This window comes from Oenanthe melanoleuca, chromosome 2 (genome assembly GCF_029582105.1).
Source record: "Oenanthe melanoleuca isolate GR-GAL-2019-014 chromosome 2, OMel1.0, whole genome shotgun sequence".
In the NCBI taxonomy this organism is placed as follows: Eukaryota; Metazoa; Chordata; class Aves; order Passeriformes; family Muscicapidae; genus Oenanthe; species Oenanthe melanoleuca.
In genome coordinates, this window is record NC_079335.1 from 25,361,199 (window position 1) to 25,383,071 (window position 21,873).

The 21,873-nt window shown below is 39.3% G+C and overlaps 1 protein-coding gene across 2 annotated transcripts; it reads right to left on the reverse strand.

Annotated features, from left to right (window-relative positions):
* Positions 1-1,837: 1,837 nt before the first annotated feature.
* On the reverse strand, positions 1,838-21,832 carry RIPK2 (receptor interacting serine/threonine kinase 2). 2 transcript variants are annotated; one of them, XM_056483879.1, is made up of 11 exons: positions 21,315-21,832; positions 18,007-18,160; positions 16,686-16,841; positions 14,253-14,410; positions 11,210-11,259; positions 10,709-10,870; positions 9,225-9,310; positions 8,938-9,027; positions 8,179-8,284; positions 4,127-4,306; positions 1,838-2,981 (listed from the first exon to the last, which is right to left on the reverse strand). In XM_056483879.1, exons 1-11 carry the CDS (start codon positions 21,806-21,808, stop codon positions 2,656-2,658), a joined length of 1,962 nt encoding a protein of 653 aa, XP_056339854.1. In that variant the 5' UTR covers positions 21,809-21,832; the 3' UTR covers positions 1,838-2,655. The 2 variants fall into 2 exon arrangements, with proteins under 2 accessions (XP_056339854.1, XP_056339855.1); XM_056483880.1 differs by having other exon boundaries at positions 1,838-3,324.
* Between the last annotated feature and the right edge of the window lie 41 nt (positions 21,833-21,873).

Sequence of the window (21,873 nt, forward strand, 5' to 3'; positions counted from 1 at the left end):
TGAAGTTAATGCAGGAGGGAATATAGCTCACAGACCAACAAACTTCTTCCAATCATGTTAACTTCAGGTATGGGAGCAGAACACAAGGTGCAGCCACTACTAAGTGACAAGGTGCTAAAAATACAATACAAAATCTAATGCCAACAAACACAAAATAATATGTGTAGTCCTATGCTTCTATTTTCCCCTGTGTACATGTACAAAGACAGTTCTACATGCACATTTTGAAAGGCTTTCAGTGACCTGCAAAGACTCAGAGAAAAGCTTTTACTGTCAGTAAAAAACATCAGCAGTTTTTCCCCTTGGAGCGAAACAGCAGAAAAATCTGTTAGGAATTGCAATGAAGAAGTGAAGAATGTACAAAATACTCTTAAAACAACTGTAAAACAAAAGTGACAGACTGTGGCTCATATTGACTCCCATGTCTGTCACTTCCTCACACCCTTCACTCTGCATGGCCAAGCACACAACCTCTACCTCTTCATCCATGCTGACCCCAAATAATTCTCCTTGTGCCCTTGTCTGTATCTCTCAGGCCCCAACTGTGGCTGCCCCTTCCCCCCTTTCACTCAAGGAAATCTGTGTGTGCCTAACACATTGGAGAGGGTGGGTTGATGCTGCCCAGAGTGGTGGTGTCCGATGGCCTGGGAACATCCAGCTCACACTGCACAGGGCTCTGAGCAACCCGATCTAGTTGAAGATGTCCCTGACCACGGCAGAAGGGCTGGGCTAGCTGACCCTTAGGGGTCCCTTCTAACCTGAGCTATTCTGTGATTGTACTTCATCATGGAGGGAGGCTCAGGGTCCAGGGAAAGAGGAGGGAGATTGGCCTGAGTTTTTACTCTGAATGGCCTCAAGGTTTCCTTGGAAGGCTGGGCTTTGGCTGGAATGCTCATGGCCTAACAGATGTGGGCATATTCAGACCTAGGGGTAGAAAACTACTTTTCCTGCAGCTGTGCCACCTCAGGGTGATGGCACATGAAGAGGAACAGCCCATAGTGATTGCAGCAGTGTGACAGAACCATTCCTGAATGTGACTCCATAGGGCCATATTTAATATTGCAGTTAAGAGGAAACAGGCTAGTTCTGTACTGACAGGCAGGAGTCAGCAGAGAGACTTTGAAAGCTGCAGGATGCTCTTTTCCCTCATGCAGCTATCTTATAGTGGGTCCTCAGGAAAGTTCCTAACACATGATGAATTTTGGACACACATTGAAGAAACCTTACTTTGCTACCTTGCAAGACACAAATCTTATTTTGAGCACCAATAATGAACAATTGTGGCTTAAAATGTGATGTGCAGTGAAACACACAGTTCTGGCACCAGCTTTCCTCAGAGCTTGCTAGACACCATTAGGTCTGCTCTAGGAAAATCACAGACATTCATTGCACCATGGTCCTAGGTTCCAGCTATGTAACTAACTTTAATTTTACAGCCTCTAGAGAGAGTCAGGATAAAAGGCAAATACGCAGTTTATGTCAAAAACTTACTTTATTACAATTCTGAATCCCTCCTAATTTTAGATAGCCTGAGCAGAAATTGAAATTATTTATCAGTGCTTGCACAAATAATCTGCCTGTGTGGTGTTCTGACAAATTAAAAAATTCTTTTTACTAGTTTTGAAGTCATCTAGATAAAGTCAGTAAGGTCTTGTGAAAAAATACCACATACCTTTTCCTCTCAGGTGGCCCCATTTGTGCATCAACATGTTAACCATCCTTCAGACAAAGAAGGACAGCAGAGATGTGATCTGGAGAAGGTTAAGGCAGGTCATAGCAGAAGAGACTCCTGCACATTACTTCCAGCATGGCAAGGCAGGGCACGATTGATCTTTGCACAGAGCCAACTACAGCTCATCATGTAAGTACAAAAATAAAACTGAGTTAAAAGTTTGCTCTAGCAACATGACATGAGAAGTATTAATGGCAGATGACAAAAGTAAGGGGTGGTAAATGGCAGGTGACAAAGGCAAGGCAGATGATGAAGAAAATAGATGAAGTGGTTATAACCACACAATTATAGCTTTTCTATATCACTTCTGAGCACAATATGCTCATTTCCCTTGGGCTCCTCTTTGGACTAACATTTTTCTTATGCAGTGGTCTGAGGCACTTGATCTGGCAACAAAATGGGAAAAGAAACCTAAAACAAAACAATAACAAAATCTTGTAAAAATGCAATGTAAACTTCCTACCACCTACCACTTCTCTCCTGTAGGCACACCAGCATGGCTTAAGGAAGAAGAACAGCCCTGGAAAAGAGCACTTTTTTCCCCTCCTCTGTGAGAAAGAGCAGATGGAAGGAGAAAAACAAACATGCCACGTTAAGATGAGATGTCTCAATCCTGTGAGATGAAAGGAAAGGATGTGTATAAACAGAAAATACGTAAAATGGTGAACTTTTAATATTTTTGTTATGTATAAACAAAATAGTTTTACAAAATTAGTCAACAACCATCAAGTGTTTGGCTTTATGATTGCACTCCAACTTATTAATTGGTCACTGACCAAATGCAGGCTAGAAGAACTCAGGGTCATTTCTGAGACTCTGCAAAGGCACAGTAAAGACAAAGCTGCACATGTATTAAATACTACATAGAAACAAGAATCATGTTGTAAGAAATATTTACATGGTTTCATAAAGAAAGAATAAATTTAAAGATGCAGTCTTTGAGAATTAGATACAATATCTGGATAAGGCTGAAGTCCTAGCTGTTTGTTATCTTTCAACTTTTGTATTATAATTCTGGCAAATTCCTCTCCTTGGCTGTCTGAAGTATCAAGCAGTTGTCGTACTTTTGATGTCCTTGTAGGTTTGGTGCTTATAAGTTCATAATCTTCTTTCATGAGCAAAAATCTTGATAGAAGAGCATCCAGTGATTGATTCAAACATGCTTCAGTCATCTGATCAATAATTTGTTCTCGTTTACTTTGGATCCACTGATGAGCTACATTCTGTTGTATGGTTTCCAATACAAAATCTGAGATTGGAAAGGATTAGAAAAAAAAGGAAGGGATTGTAACTGTCTGTCAACAAATATTGCCACAGAACAAAGAACAAGCTGAAAAAAAGCTGTTAAAATGTTCCAATTTGACAAATTTGGTGGTTAGAGTATTTATTCTATCTGAATCACAGAATAATTTAGGTTGGAAAGGACCCTCAAGGAGGTCATCTGATGTAATAGCCTGCTCAAAGCTGGGCCAACTTCAAGGATAACTCAGGTTGCTCAGGGCCTTGTCCAGCTGAATTTTGAGCATCTCCAAGTGATGGTACTTCTGCAGCCTCCATGGGCAACCTGTTCCAGTGTTCAACCCGACCTGGTACTAAAAAGAGACAGGTGGTAAATTCACTTTCCAGGGGGATTTTTATTGAAAATTACTGAAAACATCCCTGTAGTTTCCTGGTATTTTTCTCAAGATGAGGTTTCACACTGTGAGAAAGTGTTGATTCTTGTATTTTCAGAAGAGGGATGGTACAATAGATCTTTATAAATTTGCATGTTATTGTGTGGCCCCTCAAAAAATATTTCTGAATAATTCATCATTAAAGTTTATTTTTGTTAACTTTTTTGTTAAGTTTTTACAGTTATTTGATAATGCATTTGGCTCCCAACTAACACAGAGGATCATTACAGGTGAGATGCTGACACAGTTGCTGCTTCTTTCAGCCCCACCACTGCTAAATGGGAGACTGGAAAGCCTAGAATCTGAGAAGTGACAGGCAACAAGGCGACTAAATCTGAGCCAAGTTTTTCTCCTGTTCTGCTGGACTGTAGCACTGCTGCAGCAGTAGGAGATAGGAGAAATAATATGAGCAAAGGGAATGGGATAAAGAAGACTCATGGCAGCAGGAATCTAATTAAGAGGAGAGAAAAAAACCTAGTAGCTACAGGCAGCTACAGTAGCTACCTGTACTTGGTCCCATTTTACACTGTTTTTGCTTATTTTGTAACATAAGTCTATAAAGACAGAATTACTTAATTTTGCATTCCTAATTTGCATATGTTTTGTTTTCATTTTGCAGGCGACTAACAGTTCAGCTTCCATTTGATACAGACATCCATAACATACATTCAATGTTAGAACACTTAATGTGGGTCTTGGAATCAAATGATGTTTGCTGTACCTGAAGGAATTGGAGATGACTGCAGCACACAGGACGCAGAACTGGAGGCATCTGAAATACTCTTGTCAGATGAGAGAACAGTACTGTATGGATGCACAAGGAGTTTGGCACTCTGAGTTACAGACAGATTTCCATCCATGCTCTGACTGCTGAGAGAGTGTAGACACCCAGAATTTCCATCTTAGACAAAAAGAAAAAGGAGAAGGAAAACAAAAAGCTGTATTAATTGTGTGTTCAAAAAAAAAAATACACCCATCAGAGACTATTTAGAGCCATTTCACACAAGAAATCATAAGCCAACCTTTACATGATATGTAACAAATTAGTCCTTATACTCAAATTCTGAGTACATTTATGTTCTTTATATTTTACCAGGGCCTGACTATGGTTTGGGGTCCTGCTTTATTTTAAAGAAATATTGGGAGTATAAATCTGGTAGATGTGAACTTTAATGAAAAAGCTCTGTTTGACAAAAAATTTTTGTAAGGACTAGAAGAACAAAATAAATCCTTTGAGTATTTGAAGAGGTAACTAGAAGTCAGCAGGAAAGCAGACTAATTTATTTTGATGACATTTGGCAGTGTAACAAAGGTGAAAATATTAAAATAAAGATTCAGGTGGGGGAAAAGGACATGAGGAACTGTGTGAGAAGTTAACATTCAATGGGAGACCAATAAAAGCTTTTTGTAGCCCATCAAAACAGGATATGACTTCATGAAACCTTAATGTAAACTTTTGCAAATAATAGTAAAAAGAATTTCTATCAGGTGGGAAGTTTAACAGTTTCTAGTTTAAGGATATTTTTATAGTAGAAAAAGATGACAGATACGAAAGCAGCAGTGGGAATGTAACAAGGAAAAGATAACAAACAGCTGATGAGAAACAAACTACAGGACCTATGCCTAACTGTGTAAATAGCTTTGATTAGACTTTCACAGTGTCACTTGATAAAGACACAGTAACTAAGATATTAACAAAGAACCAGAGATGCAAGAATCAGATGAGCATCTAAAGGCACAATGAGGTAGCCCCATGGACAACTCAAGATTACCTGTCCAATGGGGAAATCTGAAGGTGTATTCCCAGCTCTTTCTTGACCTGTAGAACAATATGTCTGTAAGTACACAGAGCAGTAATAGGAAAATGTGGAAGAAATTCCATTCTCAGTATTTTAAAATGATGGACTAGAACTCATAGTAACTAGCATTTTATTTCATGAACAAGAGAGAAAGTTGGGCAGAGCTATGTATTGTGAAGCAGCATTTTGAGTATTTAGCAGTATTGTGAGACATTATCTACTCCATGAAAAAAGGGGATTAGAAGACAACCACTGTGAGTGGAAGATCATTTCAGGAAACTATTTCAAGCAGCTGTGCTGGGATAGATTGTTATACATTTTTAGGCACTCATATTTAATTTCATAACATAAAGACAAACTACTGGGGTTGTACTGGTATGAGAGAATGACCTTGACCAGTGACCACAGTATAAAAAAAATACAATCAAAAAATCACACAATTACTTCTGTTGGAAAGACCCTTGTGATCCTCGAGTCCAGCACTGCCAAGTCCACCACTGCCCCATGTCCTGAAGTGCCATGTCTACACATCTTTTAATTACCTCCAGGGCTTGTGACTCAACCACTTCCCTGGGCAGTCTGTTTCAATGCTGGACAACTCTCTCCATGAAGAAATTTTTCCTAATATCCAATCCCCCTGGCACAACTCAGGGCCATTTCCTTTCATCCTACTTCTTGCTGCTATTGCTTGTCAGTTTAAGAGGCCCCCATCAGGCCACATTCTCCTCTCAGGTAGTTGCAGAGAGCAAAGAAGCAAAATTTCCTCTCTAAGCCTCCTTTTCTCTAGGCTAAACAACCCCAGTTCCCCCCAAAAAATGATAGTGAGGGCTATTCAGATGTCATTCAGGAAAAAACAGATTGACTTGAATTACTCAAAAAGAATGTAGGTGACTTAGAAGACTGGAGTAACAGAAATAGAAAACAAAAAGAAGGAAAAATATGAGATCTAGACTTTCTGTTTCAAGCTGGGGCTAATGATTAGAAGCGAGATGAGGAATAAAAACAACCCCTAAGTATTCATTCTGTAATGAAGGACCTTGTGAAAAATTAAAAATGAAATTATAAGATATACTAAGTAAGGGGGATTTCGTAGACAAGAAGAGCTTGTTATGTCTCTCATAATACTACATAGCCTTAGTTCAATTACTTAAGTTACAACATGCACCAGGAGGACTAGTTAGGATGCTACAAGAATAAAGAAGCTTTTTTTAAAAGGGATTTCAGAAGAGTGCATCCTGTTCATCCAGCAAAATATATTAAAGGATTACTCTCTGTATCAAAAATGAAATGGGAAGAAGGAAAAGAGCTGTTTAAAGAAATACCCAAGAAAAACTCGCTAGGAAAGGGAAAAAAAAAACATTAAAGATGAAAAGAAAGGCTAAAGGCTAAAGACAAGTCTTAACTCTGAAAAAGCAATTTTCTGAAAAAGCATTCTGACTGTACTGATGGAAAAAACAAGAATCTATAGTCATTAACTCAGCTAGACTCTGCCTTGGTGCTGTGCCAAACTCCTCTCTTGCTGACAGCTACCTGGAATACAATTTTCACCTGAAACAATTGCATCTGAGTTTGAAAAGCAAGAGGAATGTCAGTCTTGTCTTGCACTACAACACTACCTGATGTAGCTATTGGCAAAGTAATAAACAACACTTCTGCAATAGGGTTTTGTAGGCACTATTTTCACAAGCTTTACAGTATCTATATAAAAACACAATAAAGTCTAAGCAATGACTCTATAAAACCACCACCAGCTGACCAATCAGATTAAATGAACCAACAAATTTTCACTGATGCCCTCCATAGGCAGACACAACAATTTATAACAGGAACCAGTAAAAAGAAAGGCTGATATTTATCATTACTTTATGTGATTGTACTTACAGCTCTCGTTCATGTTCAAACTAAAACTACATATTCTAAAATTCATCACAACATACTTATTAAGCTAGATAAATACCAGTTATTCTTCATCTCTGAGGTTTTTGTGCTGTATAGATAACTGCTTCAGTTAAGGTACAGCCAAAGTGCCCTGAACTTGCTTTCTCCATTTTCTCCAGGTCCTTAAGCCTCCCATAATTTATTTACCCAAATTCCTCCTGTATTTATACCTTTCTAGTACACTGAGTAGAAGTTCAAAATTGTGTGTGTTCAAACAGGAGCTGAAACAGGAACTGCCTGTGCTCTGCCACTTCTACCAGAATATCTCTGGTTTTGCAGCACCTCGGAATACGTATTGATTTCCTTATTTCATAGCAGTGAAGTCAAGAGTCTTGTCTGCTTTCATACTCCTGGGTCCCTGCAATGCCAGAGGACACTCCATTCTTTTGAAATATGTTTACATTCTGTCAAGGGAAGAATCTTAAATGCAGTTTTGGTTTCACAATGTATTGCTATTCCATCTGGGTTCCATTGCATTTTTCTGGCTTCTGATGTCAGCAAAACCTCAAAATTGAGTTTTCTTGGGTAATTTTGCCAACTTTTATTTATAAAAGGACACAGCTACAAAAGGTCCGTGTAGATACTTTTGCAAAGCAATCTATTAAAGACATTTTTACTTACTGAATTAAAAATTATCTAGAAACTTGCACTGGAAACTTTGAGTATACTCAGCTTCTAGAATGTTTTAAAATGTGTAGGCTTCTACATATAGTTCACAAATAGTTCACAAATTAAGGAAAAAAAAATCAATTAACTAAACCGCCAAGAGTGTGAAGGGACAAGTTAGCTCTGCACTCACAATTAGGATACAGAAAATAGGAAAACTGAACCTGTGAGCTGTAGAGATTTCTCAGATGATAGGAACAGAAAATCAGAGCTGAAAAACTCTAGTTTTTTACCCAGAGCACAAAGTTTATAAAATACATTTTTTTACAGGCATAGAGAGACCTGGCATTTCTGCACAAATGCAATGTCACAGTACAAATGTAAAGCTCCAATGGCAACTTAAATTTACGTAACATCAAGATTATCTCACCTGATGAGAGGATATTACACTGGGGAATAGACTTGAATTTTGATGTATCTGGAGAGATGCTCCGAAGGGGAAGTGCATCACATTGTATGGAGCTAGAATATGTTGGCTGTAAGAAATACAGGTGCATATTGAAAAGGCACATTAAACAAATATGAAGTTGCAATATTTTTTTACAGAGAACCTTCCCATCAGCATGTTTTCTCTGCTATCTAAATGCTCAATAGACAGCACAATTAAAATATGGCAAATCAGAAGAAATTTTGTAATCCCAATACTTATGTATTTTCAAAGATGACAGTAATTTTGTATACAAGTTTAACTACTAGTAACAATTGCTGGCCCTGCACAGGACCACCCCAAGAATCATTTGCCCAAGAGCATTGTGTAAACCCTTCTTAAACTCTGCTGGGCTTGGTGCTGTGACCAATTCCCTGGGGAGCCTGTTTCAGTGCCTGATCACCCTCCGGGTAATGAACCTTTTTCTGATACCCAATCTAAACCTCCCCTGGTTTCACAGCTTTGTCACATATTTAGAGCTTTCCTTTATTTAAATACCCTTCTAATTTCTGCATACTCAGCCTTTTCTGTCTTCACTTATATGGCTTTGCATTTGTTACACTCTGGCTCAAGTAATGCATTTTATGCCTTTCCTGACTGCACAGGAAAGTAAAGTGCAGAACAACTCCTCTCACCAAGATAAACTTCCTTTAAAATCTCTCAGGATGCTGACATATCAAATGCAACATGTAAAGTATTTACCTTTTCAGGATTCAAAGGTATATTTAGAGACATCTGCTCCACATTTGCTTTCTTTCCACTCTTGTAAATACTTTGTGATTCATATAATGACTGGAAGAGAAGTATTTGTCTGTATTAAATTTCTGCTATAAGACAAGAGAACAGTCTTGTACAAACTCATATTTCAACCAGATACAAGATTATACAAAGGAGACTGAGGAGAAATGACAAAGGAGATTACACTTCTTTTAGCAAGTGAAAGTTACCAACTCACTTGACCAACTCATGACTGTACAATAGCTACTTACCTTTGATCTCTTTAACAGAATTACTGCTTCCAGCAGAGCTATTTCATCAAATGTTCGCAGAACTGGCTCCAGGTCTATTAAACATTCTGAACAAGGGAAGAGTACTTGGTGAATGGTTTGAAGTGGAAATCAAGTTGTCAGTGTACTAAAGTGTCTTTCTCACATTTAGAAAAATAATTTGTCTACTGAGACATGTCAAACCACATATACTGCTAAAAGAGAAGCTGGTTGCTTCTCTTAAACCGTTCACACCACCAAAAGAAACCCTGTCCTGACCTGGCCACCTGATCACTGTGTATCAATAGAGATCCAGGACGGTGCTGGATCGAAAGTCTCACATTCACAGAATGGAGATATTGGAGAGTTTGTTGTTTTTTAAGGTTGACTAGTTGAATGGAACCAAACACTATAAGACCTCAGAATGTGTTGCTGTCTTCCCACTCCAGAATAGGTGTTAAAGATCGATATCAGAAAAATAAACAAACACACACCCAACACAGCAATATCCAGAACACTTGCTTAAGGCATGAGGCAGGGCCAGAGAAGATGGGATAGTCAAAGCACTGACCTATTACATCCAGGGAAAGCAAATGACACTGGCCTCAGTGTGTCTGCGTCCCTATGCTATGGTAATTGCTTAAGTTCCCCATCAGTAAGCTGTACTTCCCCTAATTTTGCAACAGTTTTGCAACTTCTTCTTTCTTATTATGATAGTAAAGTAGTGGCAAAAGCAATGCATACTTTTTTTCAAAGACCACCTTACTACACACATGGCACTAAAAAGAGAATCCAGGTTAGCTCACACTGCAGTACACTTCCCAGATAATTTTCCCTTCAGTGTGACCATACACTTAAATTATTTATTATTTTTTTGTTAATTGGCATAGGAAAACAAAAATGCATATGGAAATATCAGGGGTCTATTTTTTTTTTTTTTTTAATTTTAGAAAATATTGTATTTAGATACATTTCCCTGAAAAAAAATCCAGTTCTTGCTTGATAAAGCAGATGGAACAATAAAAGATAAAGTGTCAGTGAAAGACTTACACTGAGATGCAAATACAAGTTGAAGTCACTACAGCTTATCTAATGTGCAATGGTTTGCTGGTGCTGGTTGGGTGCTCTTAAATCCCACAGTACTCATTTTATACTTCACTTCTCCCACCCACCTTTAAAAACCCCAAATTATCTTGAACAATAAGCAAAAACCTCTGAACACAAGCAGTTAAACAAAACATGCTGCTTTTTTACAGGTAAATAAAGTGATGGTAAAGGCACAAGACTCCAACAACCAACCTGGCTTTATGGCACACACATAATTCCATTGATAAAAGTTTGTTTACAGACATGAAGGAAGCAGCTAAGCACCTTATAAGCAACAAGATCGAGAATATAGATCTGACATCTTTAACAATTCCCTTTCACAACTATAACCTTGCTCTGTAAGTACCATGTTCAACAGAAATCTGGCAAGGTAAACTCACTCAAGAATGATGGTCTTTCATCTGGGTTTTGTGCCCATCCACTTTCCATCAGTCTTATGATAAGTCCTCGATGAGGAATGTCCATTGATAGACTTCCTTCACTCAAGTCTAGTCGCTGTCCCTGTGACACACTGTACATTATCTGCAAGGGGTTTGTAACTTCTGTCAAAACAGACATTGTCAAGTCATTAGAAATATATGCAACATAAAGAGCTTACTATATAGGAGGAGTAATTTGGCTTGCAGACATAGAATTTACAGCTCATCAAAATAAGGTTATGCTTCTTAATTAACAAAAAGGTATTCTAATGAAACAATACTACAATTAAAGAAGAAAAGGATATTAAAAAAATAGTCTAATTGGAAAGTATTTCAAAGTGTTCTTCAACAAGCTTAAAAGTTGAATTATTAGAAAGTAACCCCTAAAATTAAGTCCCCAGGTTTCATGTTTAACCTCTAGGTAAGGCAGGAAAAATAAATTAAAGGAAGACATGGCCTTACCTTCAAATGGCTGTCTCCTTGACATCACTTCCCACATGATAACTGCATAGCTGTTTACAGTATAAAAAGTACAGAAGATGTTATTTTAGACTACCAACACTTAACAACACAATATGCTCAGCTTTACATTTTCTTTTAAACATTTTGGTAAAATAGTCCTGCAAGCACACATAGGACTGACTATAGCTAACTAAAGTGATGACATGAATATGAAAACTAGTTGGTGACTTCATCTAGAACTAGTTAATGCTGTTATGTACAGAAAAGATCCATGGCATATAAACTCCTATTGCAAATCTGTATCAACTTGGCTCCATTAGTATGTTGTGAACTAGGTACATGGAGTTTAAATCTCAGCATGCAAATTAAAGTGAGCCCCAGAGAGCCAACTGCTCTTGTAGTAACTGCAATATTCTGGCATCTTCCCAGGATGGACTGACACTCTCTGACATTCCTAAGGGAAGCTGGGTATTAGCAGGGAGGATGACTTTGACCCACAGCTCTATCCCAACACAGTGTCACAGAGATAGGTAAAATATAAACTTGCAATTAGGATGCCCACTCCAGCTTCCCCCTTCCCCCCCATTCCATTTATGCTTTCAACATTTGCAATCTTCTCCACAGAAAGAGATGTCACAGCATTCACTTTCCAAAAGAGACTCTTGGGAAGACTACTCTGAAAGAATGCCAGGAGATTGAACACTTGTGCTTACTCAAACCTTTTGCATTCACACCAACATGAATGGCAAGTGGTTCAGTGAGTATAAACGTGCCCCATCTTCAGTAAATTAGTCACTCTCTTCAGCCATCAGGATATACTAGAAAGAGGTAACTTTAAACAACTTTGTAATTTAAATACGGTTAGCTGATTTCATTTAAAAGCAGCTTGAATTCTCAGTCCTTCTCTCCAATTTTTCTGCACATACTCTACCATATCTGAATGAAGTTCTATTCCATAATTTATCCTGAAAGGTCCTAATATTAATCCCATCACTGTATTCAAGTATCCAGTTCCACTACTTGGACTTAGAAAAGACAGTTCAGGCTAAAGCTTCAGTGCTTCCATAACTTCAGAATACACACAAGGTGCTGACAAGTGTGCATTTCCATGTTTTCAGTCCAAGTCTTTATAAGCATTGTGACACTGTTATTCCAGAAAATAATCACCATGATCAATAGCTCTTAAGGCTTGCTCCCCACCCTTGGTATGAATGTACTGAGCTTCCTTCCTACATCACTAGGAAGTACCAAATTTTGCATATAGGTTACATTTAACTGCCTTAGAGCACTGTACCATCTGACAGCTACCAAGTAAGAATTCAGAAAAATGAAGAAAGAAACAAATAACTGATGCTTAAAATCAAATCATTGGGCTTTCCTAACTATTTATTCTGTTTACATTCTTTAATGATAAAATTTACTCATTTAGCTTTTAATAAAAGCAACCCTCCCTGTTAAAAATTCTGCTTTTGATCTATTCCTGAAAAGTCCATGCAGGCTGATGTTTCTGGTAAAGCAAATCATCCCTTTTTTAGAAATTAAGCTGCTTTACTGCTGTTTACACAATTTGTTTCTTTAAGAAAGATCCTTCCACACAAATTAGCTTCAATATCTCAACAACACTCAGCTGTGATCAATTAATTAGATATCCACAAGTTATTCAAATATTTATTAATAATATCTTTCATTCAACTTGGAATCTTTCTACAGTTAAAGATTATTTTCTCAGTTCTACAACACTGCAGCATTCCTCTTCACTCTGTTCCTGTTTTCCTTTCTTATTTCTGCTTTGTAGCATCTCCTGATTGTGACCACAGAACCTCCTGTGTGGCCTTTCTGGTGGTCCTTCACTTCTCTGCACCTTAATATCCTTCCTTCCTTGAACATCTCTCTTTCCAATGTTGCCTTAGTTTCTCTTCTTTCTTCTCACATAATCTCTTTCCTTCCCTATTTATCTGTTTTCTACACCCTTCTACTGATGTGTTCTCACATCTTCTCCTATTTGGTTGTTATTCCTCTGAAAATAATACTTTCTTTCTAAGAAGCATTTGTCTTCTTCATCTGCACCCATTTATTAGGCCACCAGTCAACTCCTTCCTTCCCCTTAATACACCTTTTTTTCTTTTAATGTTTTCCTTATCCATATCTTCCCTTCAAAGGGTAAGGAAAGCAGGTATCTTGTCATCTGTATTCCTTGGACAGGATTATCAATGAATGCCACATGCTTCTTAAGGGTAAGGGATAATTAAGGGAAATAGTGGTTTCCCTGGAAGTCAGTAGGACCCTCTGAGACTGTCACCTCTCCCCAAGATACAAACATGTCAGAGATCAGTGGAGGTAAATCCAGAATGATGGATGGACTTTGTCACAGTGATTGGCCACTTCATGCCTCTTCAATATTCCTATGCACAAGATAATTCCTCCCAAAATCCTTCAAGTAATCTCTGAGCTCTCCAAACCATTTCAGACCAGCCAATTGTAACTCCAGTATCCTCAGAGAGATTTCCTTTTGTTATATGGCTCACCACCACTCTATTTACTATTCTGCTACTTGTACTCAGGACTGCCCAACACAAAACAACTACAACTTTCATACAGTAAATTATTCCTTAAAGAGATTACTGTAACTACTTTCTCCAACCCCACTATCATGTTTTTATCTACCTCCTTTCCAAAAATACATTTTCTTCTTTCCCCCAAGTACATTCTGAAAATTATGTTATTTGATTACACAAATTATAAGAGTATGTGATTGACTTGATGGTGTGAATGGCTTCCTTCTTTCCCTGCATTGTCTATATGTGTACAGTCATTTACAGAAACCAGCCCCCTACCTATTTCTGTAGTCTCAGCCTAATTATGGAGCATTACACTAGTCATAGCACAAAATAAGTGAGTCATTAAATCCAGCTATCACTCAATTCTTGTTTTCTCAATTCATTTAGTCTATACAGCTACTATATTATCATTGAAAATAATAAAATCTAAGTTCATTAAGTCATATCTGAGCTCAGATTTGAAGCTAGAGAATAACAGGAGTTACCTGTAGATATCATGTTTCACACTTGCCCGTGTTTTCTGACTGGGGTTGTAATCCTCAGGTGGCATGTAGATAATTGTCCCTCCTTCTGGCAAAGAGGATTCACTTCGTGATTGTGACATGGAGATGACACGCCATTTGGACATGCCGAAATCTGCAATCTGGAAAGGTCAAATCAGTTGTTCTGAGAAGAAAAACTGGATTTATCTGCTGACAGTTGTTAGAAATTCCTGAAATACACCTAGAAGCAGGGGTCACCCAAAGCTCTTAACCTGACACACAAAAAGCATTCAGTTCTCCTAGCAACAGGAAACATCAACTCCAGTCCATAAAGCATTCCCACGTCATGACTCATGCTATCCCTATAGCAATGCCCTATCCTGTTCTTTTAAGGAAGAACTCATGTACTCTATGGCTGAGGAATCTGCTGAAGATGGCTGTGATATGAAGAAAATCACTTCCTTGTGTTAAAAAAAATACAAGCAAAAAAATCATTGATTACTTGTAGCTCCCTGGTTGTGAAGAAAGCACAAGTTTAGTATAAATCATAATAGTTGTATAAAACTCAGCTTGCCAGTACAATGAGGCGGTTCCTCTCACAGAAAAAATTTAGGGCACTTCACCTCATTCCCAAAACTATGACGTATTAATCTTGAATTAATAAATTCGATATTTTAAAATTCAGTGCCACAAAAAGTTGCTGAGTATTTTCTTTACTGTGCACTCTGGGCCTTGCTTCTTTCTACAGACACAGTGCATCTACATGTAAAAGTAACTGACTTTAGCTTACATCTTCAGACATCCACAAGCCAGGGTGCCAGATACCAGATTAGGTTATGGACAGAGAGAGAAATATTTAGCAGAATACACCTGCTGGCTGAGCTGCAGCATCTGGCATACATGGGAAATAAGCAGCCACCTACCAGCTCTGCACTTGTCCTGCATTTGTGTAATAGCAAAAACATTTCCAAAAAAGATGTCTATGCAAACGCTGTGGCAATTAAGATAACAGAAACAAGCTTTCTGAAGAGCATACATCAAAATCCACAATGAAAAGTAACCTTTCTTCTCTACAACTCACTCTCATCAAGCTTTCCTCATTGTAATTGGTCTTAACTCTTGTTCATTCAGTAGATCAGGGACAGATAGAAGCACTCTGTGAATGATGTTACTTTTATACATAAGCAGTATCTCTTCTATTTGGCATGCATGATAATCTTGTTTGCATTTCCTGTCAACTGTACTAATTTAGAGAATCTTGCTTCACTTAAAACCCTAAGGACACTCCTTACAGGAGGCAGGGCAGGTATGCAAGAGTAAACCTCTTCCCTTCAATTGCCTCAGCAAAGAAACTGTTGAGATATGATCAGGCAGAACACCAGGCCACACCAAAGTTGTTACGGATTAAAAAGAGAGTGGATAAAAAAGTGACTTGGACTAGTTCCCTGATCAGGTTTATCAGGAAGCTCGAGAGCTGGCAATACCAGCACAATTGAGTGGGAGGAAGTATGACCTGCTGAGGGTGTGAGCGGAGACAAAGCCATGTGAGGGAGGCACTTTGCTGCCAAGAAAAATTTCTGTGCAATGGAGAAAGAAGAAACCAGCAGCGGATCTTTGCTCAAAGGACTCACAAAGAGCTCAACTTACAGTAACAACTGAAACATTCACTTCTCAAGAATAAATGCAGTGCAAAATATCTTATTTCCATTTACTTGAGTAACACATTCTATCAATAATAAAAAAGAGCTTTTTGAAAAAAACAAGAAACAACAAATCTAACTCCTGCAATTATGGAAGCACCTAAACATTTTGTCAGAAGTACTTTCAGTCTCTTTTTCACATCATGGCAGTGATATTTCAAAAAGGCAGAATTAAAGTTTTGAACTACTGATACTTCTGCATGTATGTTTGCTCGTTTTTAATGAGCTTCACAAAAGCCAACTTCCAACACAGTACGATTTCACAGTCTTGTTTTACATGTTCTTCTTATACTATACCAACAGAACAGATATGTCCTTATTGCATAATAAGTATCAAATGAGCATTAATATTTGGATTTGACCTATCAGAAGTAAACTGTCAGACCATTTTGAGCAGGAACACTTTCTATTTTCTTCTCAGAAAGTGCCAGATGTAGCTACCCTTGGAAGGTGGACAGACAAGAGTTTCAACACTTGAGAATCAGCTCCTGCTATAGTAGAAATAGCCCAAATTCTCTTTCTGGTCTTTTCAGACAGATAAAATCCACAACTGAGTAATACAGAGTTTCCAAAAGAAGAATTCCAAAGTTCTGTCTGCAAGGATAGAAGAAAAAAAAATCCACCATACAATCACATCCTTTCTGCATGGCCACAACCTCACCCTTCCTCCTTTACAATAACAAAAACACTTTCACTCATTCTGGATGCTGAAGAACATGGAATTAAATAGCCCTACCTTGACGTGAAACTCATCATCCAGCAAAATGTTCTGGGTTTTTAAGTCATGGTGCAGCAATGGAGGATTCATGTTGTGCAAATAGTTCACTCCCAAAGCAATTTCATAAAGAATGCGGAATCTCAGGCACCAGGGAATGTCAGGATATACATCTTTCTGCCAAGATAAAACCACAAAACTAGAATATAATCATCTGTTCTGATCTAACAGCACACACAAAGACTTACTGAAGACAACAAGAAGAAAGCGACTTGGGCAAGCAATAATCTTTTAAAACATACATTACACAAACTCCATAAGAAATTGTAACAGAGCATTAAGATTCACTAGCTGTTAAAAGAAACATTATAAAAAAATAATAATTTTGCATTGCTATGATTCCATTCCCTAGAATTCATATAGTAGTTCATGACTGCTATACATGATGTTGAGCATTTACTACATTACTCATTCATATGGAAATATGAATTACAGAGTAACTTCTGCATGAAACTGCATGAAAACCCATAATTTATGAGTCCTACACAAAGAATAGCAAAAATCATATCTTCAACTAAGACTGGGGCACAAAAAAACTGTATTCAAACTATGCACAAAATACTACCCTTATAAATAATAATACACCAAGAAAAATGTAGTAAAACTCAACTGAAATCTTAAAAATTATACTGACACTCATGCCTTTATGAAAAACACACGGTTGAGCTCTCTAATACACATGAGATGTGTATTGATTAAAAGTGGAGAAGAGACTTTAGTGCTGTTGAGACACAACTGCAGTACCTTTTCAGTAGCAACACTGCTCAGGCCAAGCTAATGGGAGCAACTGAGAATTCAGAGCAGAAGTTACTCAGAGAATAAGATCTTGTAGAAATATTCATACCTGTTTATATTAGCAATATTTGGTATCTATAAACTAAAGCAAAAATCTTCTTTTTTTTTAAATATTCAACTCATGGGAAAAAAAATTAATATTTCTATTGGCAGTAATTCAGAAACCCAGACTGAAGCAAGCATTTCAGAATCTAATTAGAGAACAATTGAGATTTTTAAAGTGACTGTATATAATAATTCAACATGAAGCTCATTATAGGTCATAATATTAAAGGAAGAAGTTTAATAAAACTTAAGTCAGCTGAGTTTAGTTGTCTTTTTGACATACAGAAGGTCTATCTGAGCACCAAAAACTACTAGGGATAATGACTGTCTTCTAGTGTGAAATACTATAAATAAAATACTTTTCTATATCAATTAAGTCTGGAAATTGCAATCCACTTGAAAGCACCCAGGTATCATATTTAAAGACCATAAGTACACTTACCCCATGCAATAACTGGTTTAATGACCCATTGGTCATGTATTCTGTTACTATCCCCAAAAATTCAGGCTCGTTGCAAATTCCCAAAATTGGCAGAATGTAAGTAAACCTGGCTTTGTGTAGTATCTCTGCTTCTTTTAGAAGATGGTTTCTATCACTTAAAGAAAACAAGCAAACAAATAAAATACATTACCATACCAGTACAAGGAAAATCAAAGCAAATGCTGGGTTCACTATATTCTCTGTCAATTAGATCCCTGTATGCAGTACCACCACATTTTCATAATTTGATTTCTACCATGCTGTTTTGAGAACCAGATGGTATAATACAAATCAGAATCTGCAAATGCATAGACAAGACAGCTTCCCTGGTTTTGTTGTACCACACAAATCTCTTCCCATCACACAATTCACCCATGTTTCCAGTAAATAAAGATACAGTCAGAACTTCCAGCTTCCACCATTCCTTATAACCATAATGGTAACAACCACCTGTATTTCTCCCACTTTACTGAACACCTTCAAATCCTGAATTTTCACTCAGGCCCAATATTTTTCTCCTAGAGAGTGGAGATTTTAATACACACCATTCTCCAATCATTTAAACTTGGTGGACTCTGATGTACACTAAAACAATAGGGGCTAAAGAAATGCACTTTTGGCTTCTGAAGGAAAGGAAGTTCCTTTCTGAAGGTAAAGGAACAATTAGCTATGCTTTTTTTCCCATAAATTATTCCCTACTTTGAATCACACTCTGGAGAAAACATCCCCTAGACACACAGAAAGAAGGAACAGAGCAGCCTCATGATGTTTGAATGCCTGAATCTGACTGTGTGCATCCACTCTGTTACCTCAAAACTCCTCATAAATGTGGGTTTGATGCATCTTTACAAATTCAGACCTTGCAGCACATGGATTTGAAAGGTCAAATTTTATTTAGGATTCAGTACGATCCCATCACTAAGAATGGAAACTATGTGGTATACCTCATATCTCAAATAGTCCTGAAAAAAAATGAGTTCCTTGTCAATGAGGACAGTTGGACCACAAAGCATAATTCAGTGCAAAAAGCATTTATATCTTATACCAGTGGAGACTGGTACAGGTACAAGTACATGACTAGGACATTCAAATACAGGACATTTACAGCACATTTAAGATTGATCCTTTGGATGTGAGCCAATCTGACTCAGAAGCAATAGGGCTGTGCTGGGGCCAGGACTGCCCACCATGATTTGCTCAGCACACCATTCTGCACAGCACAGCTCAGGGATGAGAGCTGGCTTGTGCCCATTGAGCTCAGGGCACACCTCAAAGCACTCAGAGCAATCTGGATCCATCAGGATGGGTTTAGAACTTACAAAGGAAAGGCTGTCAGAATATACGAGGGAAAGAAGAAGCCTTGTGAACTAAAGCCTGCAGCTCTTAGCAGCAGGAAATTTTGAATTTAGATGGATATGAAATTAAGGTCCTTTTATCTGTGTGATGGAAAAAGACTTACAGAAAACTCTCAGAAATTATAGAAGTAAAAAGGCAGCCTTTGAGACAAGCATGGGATGGAAGACACAACTCTATGCATTCCTCCCTGTCTCCAGAAATTTCTAGGTTTCAGGAAGTTCGGGGTTTTCCCAGACAGTAAGGCACATTAGCATGGGATTCAGCTGTGGCCAGGAAACAAATTGCAACATACTGAAGTCTATTCCTGTTTCTGTCAGTCACTTCACCTTTGCTCCACGCCAGAAGGGCACTGAGTAATGCCTAAATGAGCACATTCCCACAACAGCTTCCCAATGGCTTTGCTCTTTGGCTGTTCATACACCAGCCTGGGATGCACAGCACACACTTCCCACCTGGGGAATTAATGGCACAATGAACTCTTCCCTTTTCCTGACAACACTTACAGGCAGGGCATTTTATATTGCCTACTGTACAACCAACAAAGCACTTGCTGCCAAGACTCAGGTGTAATGGAGTTTTTTACAGCTTTGTGTCTGATAGCATTTCTGGGCTTTGCATGATATATGGTAGGTGACTGAATTATTTTGATTACCTCACTTGCCCTCCTAATCATAATTTCACAGGTTAGATGTCCCACTAACCCAAATTCTTGCAAGGTTAAAAATAGCCTTGGTGGTTTCTCCCAGCTGTGTTCTGAGGATAAATGCTGTATTTACAATTAGCTGGGATTTAAGCAGACATTAAAAAAAAATCCCAAAACAAAAAACTCCCCATAACACCCATTCATCCCCCCCCTTCCCCTGCTTATCAGAAAAACACAAGGCAATTGAGATTCCATTTCTGGCAAGATTCCATAGATAAAGCCTGTGTGTATACACAAACCTCAGCAATAAGAGTTGAAAGAGCTTAAAACAACTTGTCTTATATTCAACTGTATTGAGTCACGAGACTATAAGCCTTTCTGAGTGAAGCTATCCTACCTAAAGGCCTAATACTAGATCAAAGAAACCTGAGGCAAAAGCTTGAAGACACCAAGATAAGACTCAGAGGCAGGTTTACAGCCAGATAGGCTCCAGACAGTCTAAGAGGCAAATTTGCATTGACGCCTTAACAAGTTGGGACTATGGGGATTAAATAAGAGAGAGATCAATGAAAAAGTACAACTTGCTGCCTCCTTACACAGAGTGACAGCTCCTGTAATAAATATTCTGCCACTTGGGTACCTGGAAAACGAGGAATCTGATTGTTACATGGAAAATTCCAGTCTGACAGGGGGACCTGCAAGCCTATTATTTTACATCACCTTCTCTCAGTACTGTGAGATCCGGGGGCAAAGAGTAATTTTGCGTTGTCTCAGAGACGCTTCTTCTAGAAGCAATCTCTAATGGATAGAAGAGCATACTCCCTATATTCCTCTCTCTATGTAAATACCAAATCCATAGTAATCACTGTACTTTAATATCGTGCTGGTACTTCAGCAAAATGGTTAGCAACCAGCAGACCCAGGAAGAAGCCAATCTCTCTCAATCCCACTGTGAGAAAGGCTCAAGAAGCATAGACCAGAAGAAAAAAACTCCAAGACATACAACTTAGTGTCTCACAGACCGAGACCGAAACCACCCCTTTACAATAATCGAAAGAGAGGAAGCTCCGGGGCCGGTCCTTGCTTTCTCTTGGCCCAAGATGAATCATCCTCGCGAGATCCCCTTTCCCCGTGGAATTAAAGCAAGGCTGCCCACCGAAACACCAGGATCTGATCCACAGACCGCAGAAACCAACTCCGGCACGCTCGACCGGCACCTGGACCCTTTCTGGGGCTGGCTCAGGCCGCCGACCCCTGCCCACCCCGATACCTGTCTAGCAGCGGCCCCTGCAGGCACTTGAGGGCCACCGGGACCCTCCAGTCGGCGTGGCGGGCGGCGGACACGGTCCCGTAAGCGCCCCGGCTGATGAATCGCAGGTCCGGGAGTTTGCTGGAGGGGATGGAGGGGAGGCCGTAGCTGAGGGCGCCCGCCCGGCCATCCCCGCCGCTCATGCTCGCACTCCGCCGAGCGCAGCGCGGCCCGCAGCGCCGCTCCTCCGGCCCCGCTTCCTCGCTTCCCCCGCACCGCCCTGCCCCGCCTGCTCTCCAGTTGGCCAGCAGCTCTCTCCTCCTTCTGCCCCACCGCCGAGGCACTTCCTCACGGAAAAAGCGTGCCACGGTTCGCGGGTCGGGGAAGGCGGAGCGGCCGGGATGGGAGGAGCGAGCCGGGGGAGCGCGGTGCCGGCGGTGCCCGAGAGCCGTGCCCGGCCTGGGGAGCCGCGGGGCGCTGAGGGCGGCGCGTCCCTCGGGCCCTGGACGGAGCATCCCCCGTCCCGTCCCGTCCCGTCCCGTCCCGTCTCGTCTCGTCCCGTCCCGTCCCGTCCCGTCCC

Excerpts from the sequence above, each read along its gene's own strand:
- RIPK2 (XM_056483879.1), bottom strand. The coding sequence starts at position 21,808 with ATGCTCCGTCCAGGGCCCGAGGGACGCGCCGCCCTCAGCGCCCCGCGG. Across the intron at positions 18,161-21,314 it reads CAGGGGCCGCTGCTAGACAG|TGATAGAAACCATCTTCTAA; the intron begins GTATCGGGGTGG and ends GTTTTCTTTAAG. Across the intron at positions 10,871-11,209 it reads AAGGAGACAGCCATTTGAAG|AAGTTACAAACCCCTTGCAG; the intron begins GTAAGGCCATGT and ends CTGTTTTGACAG.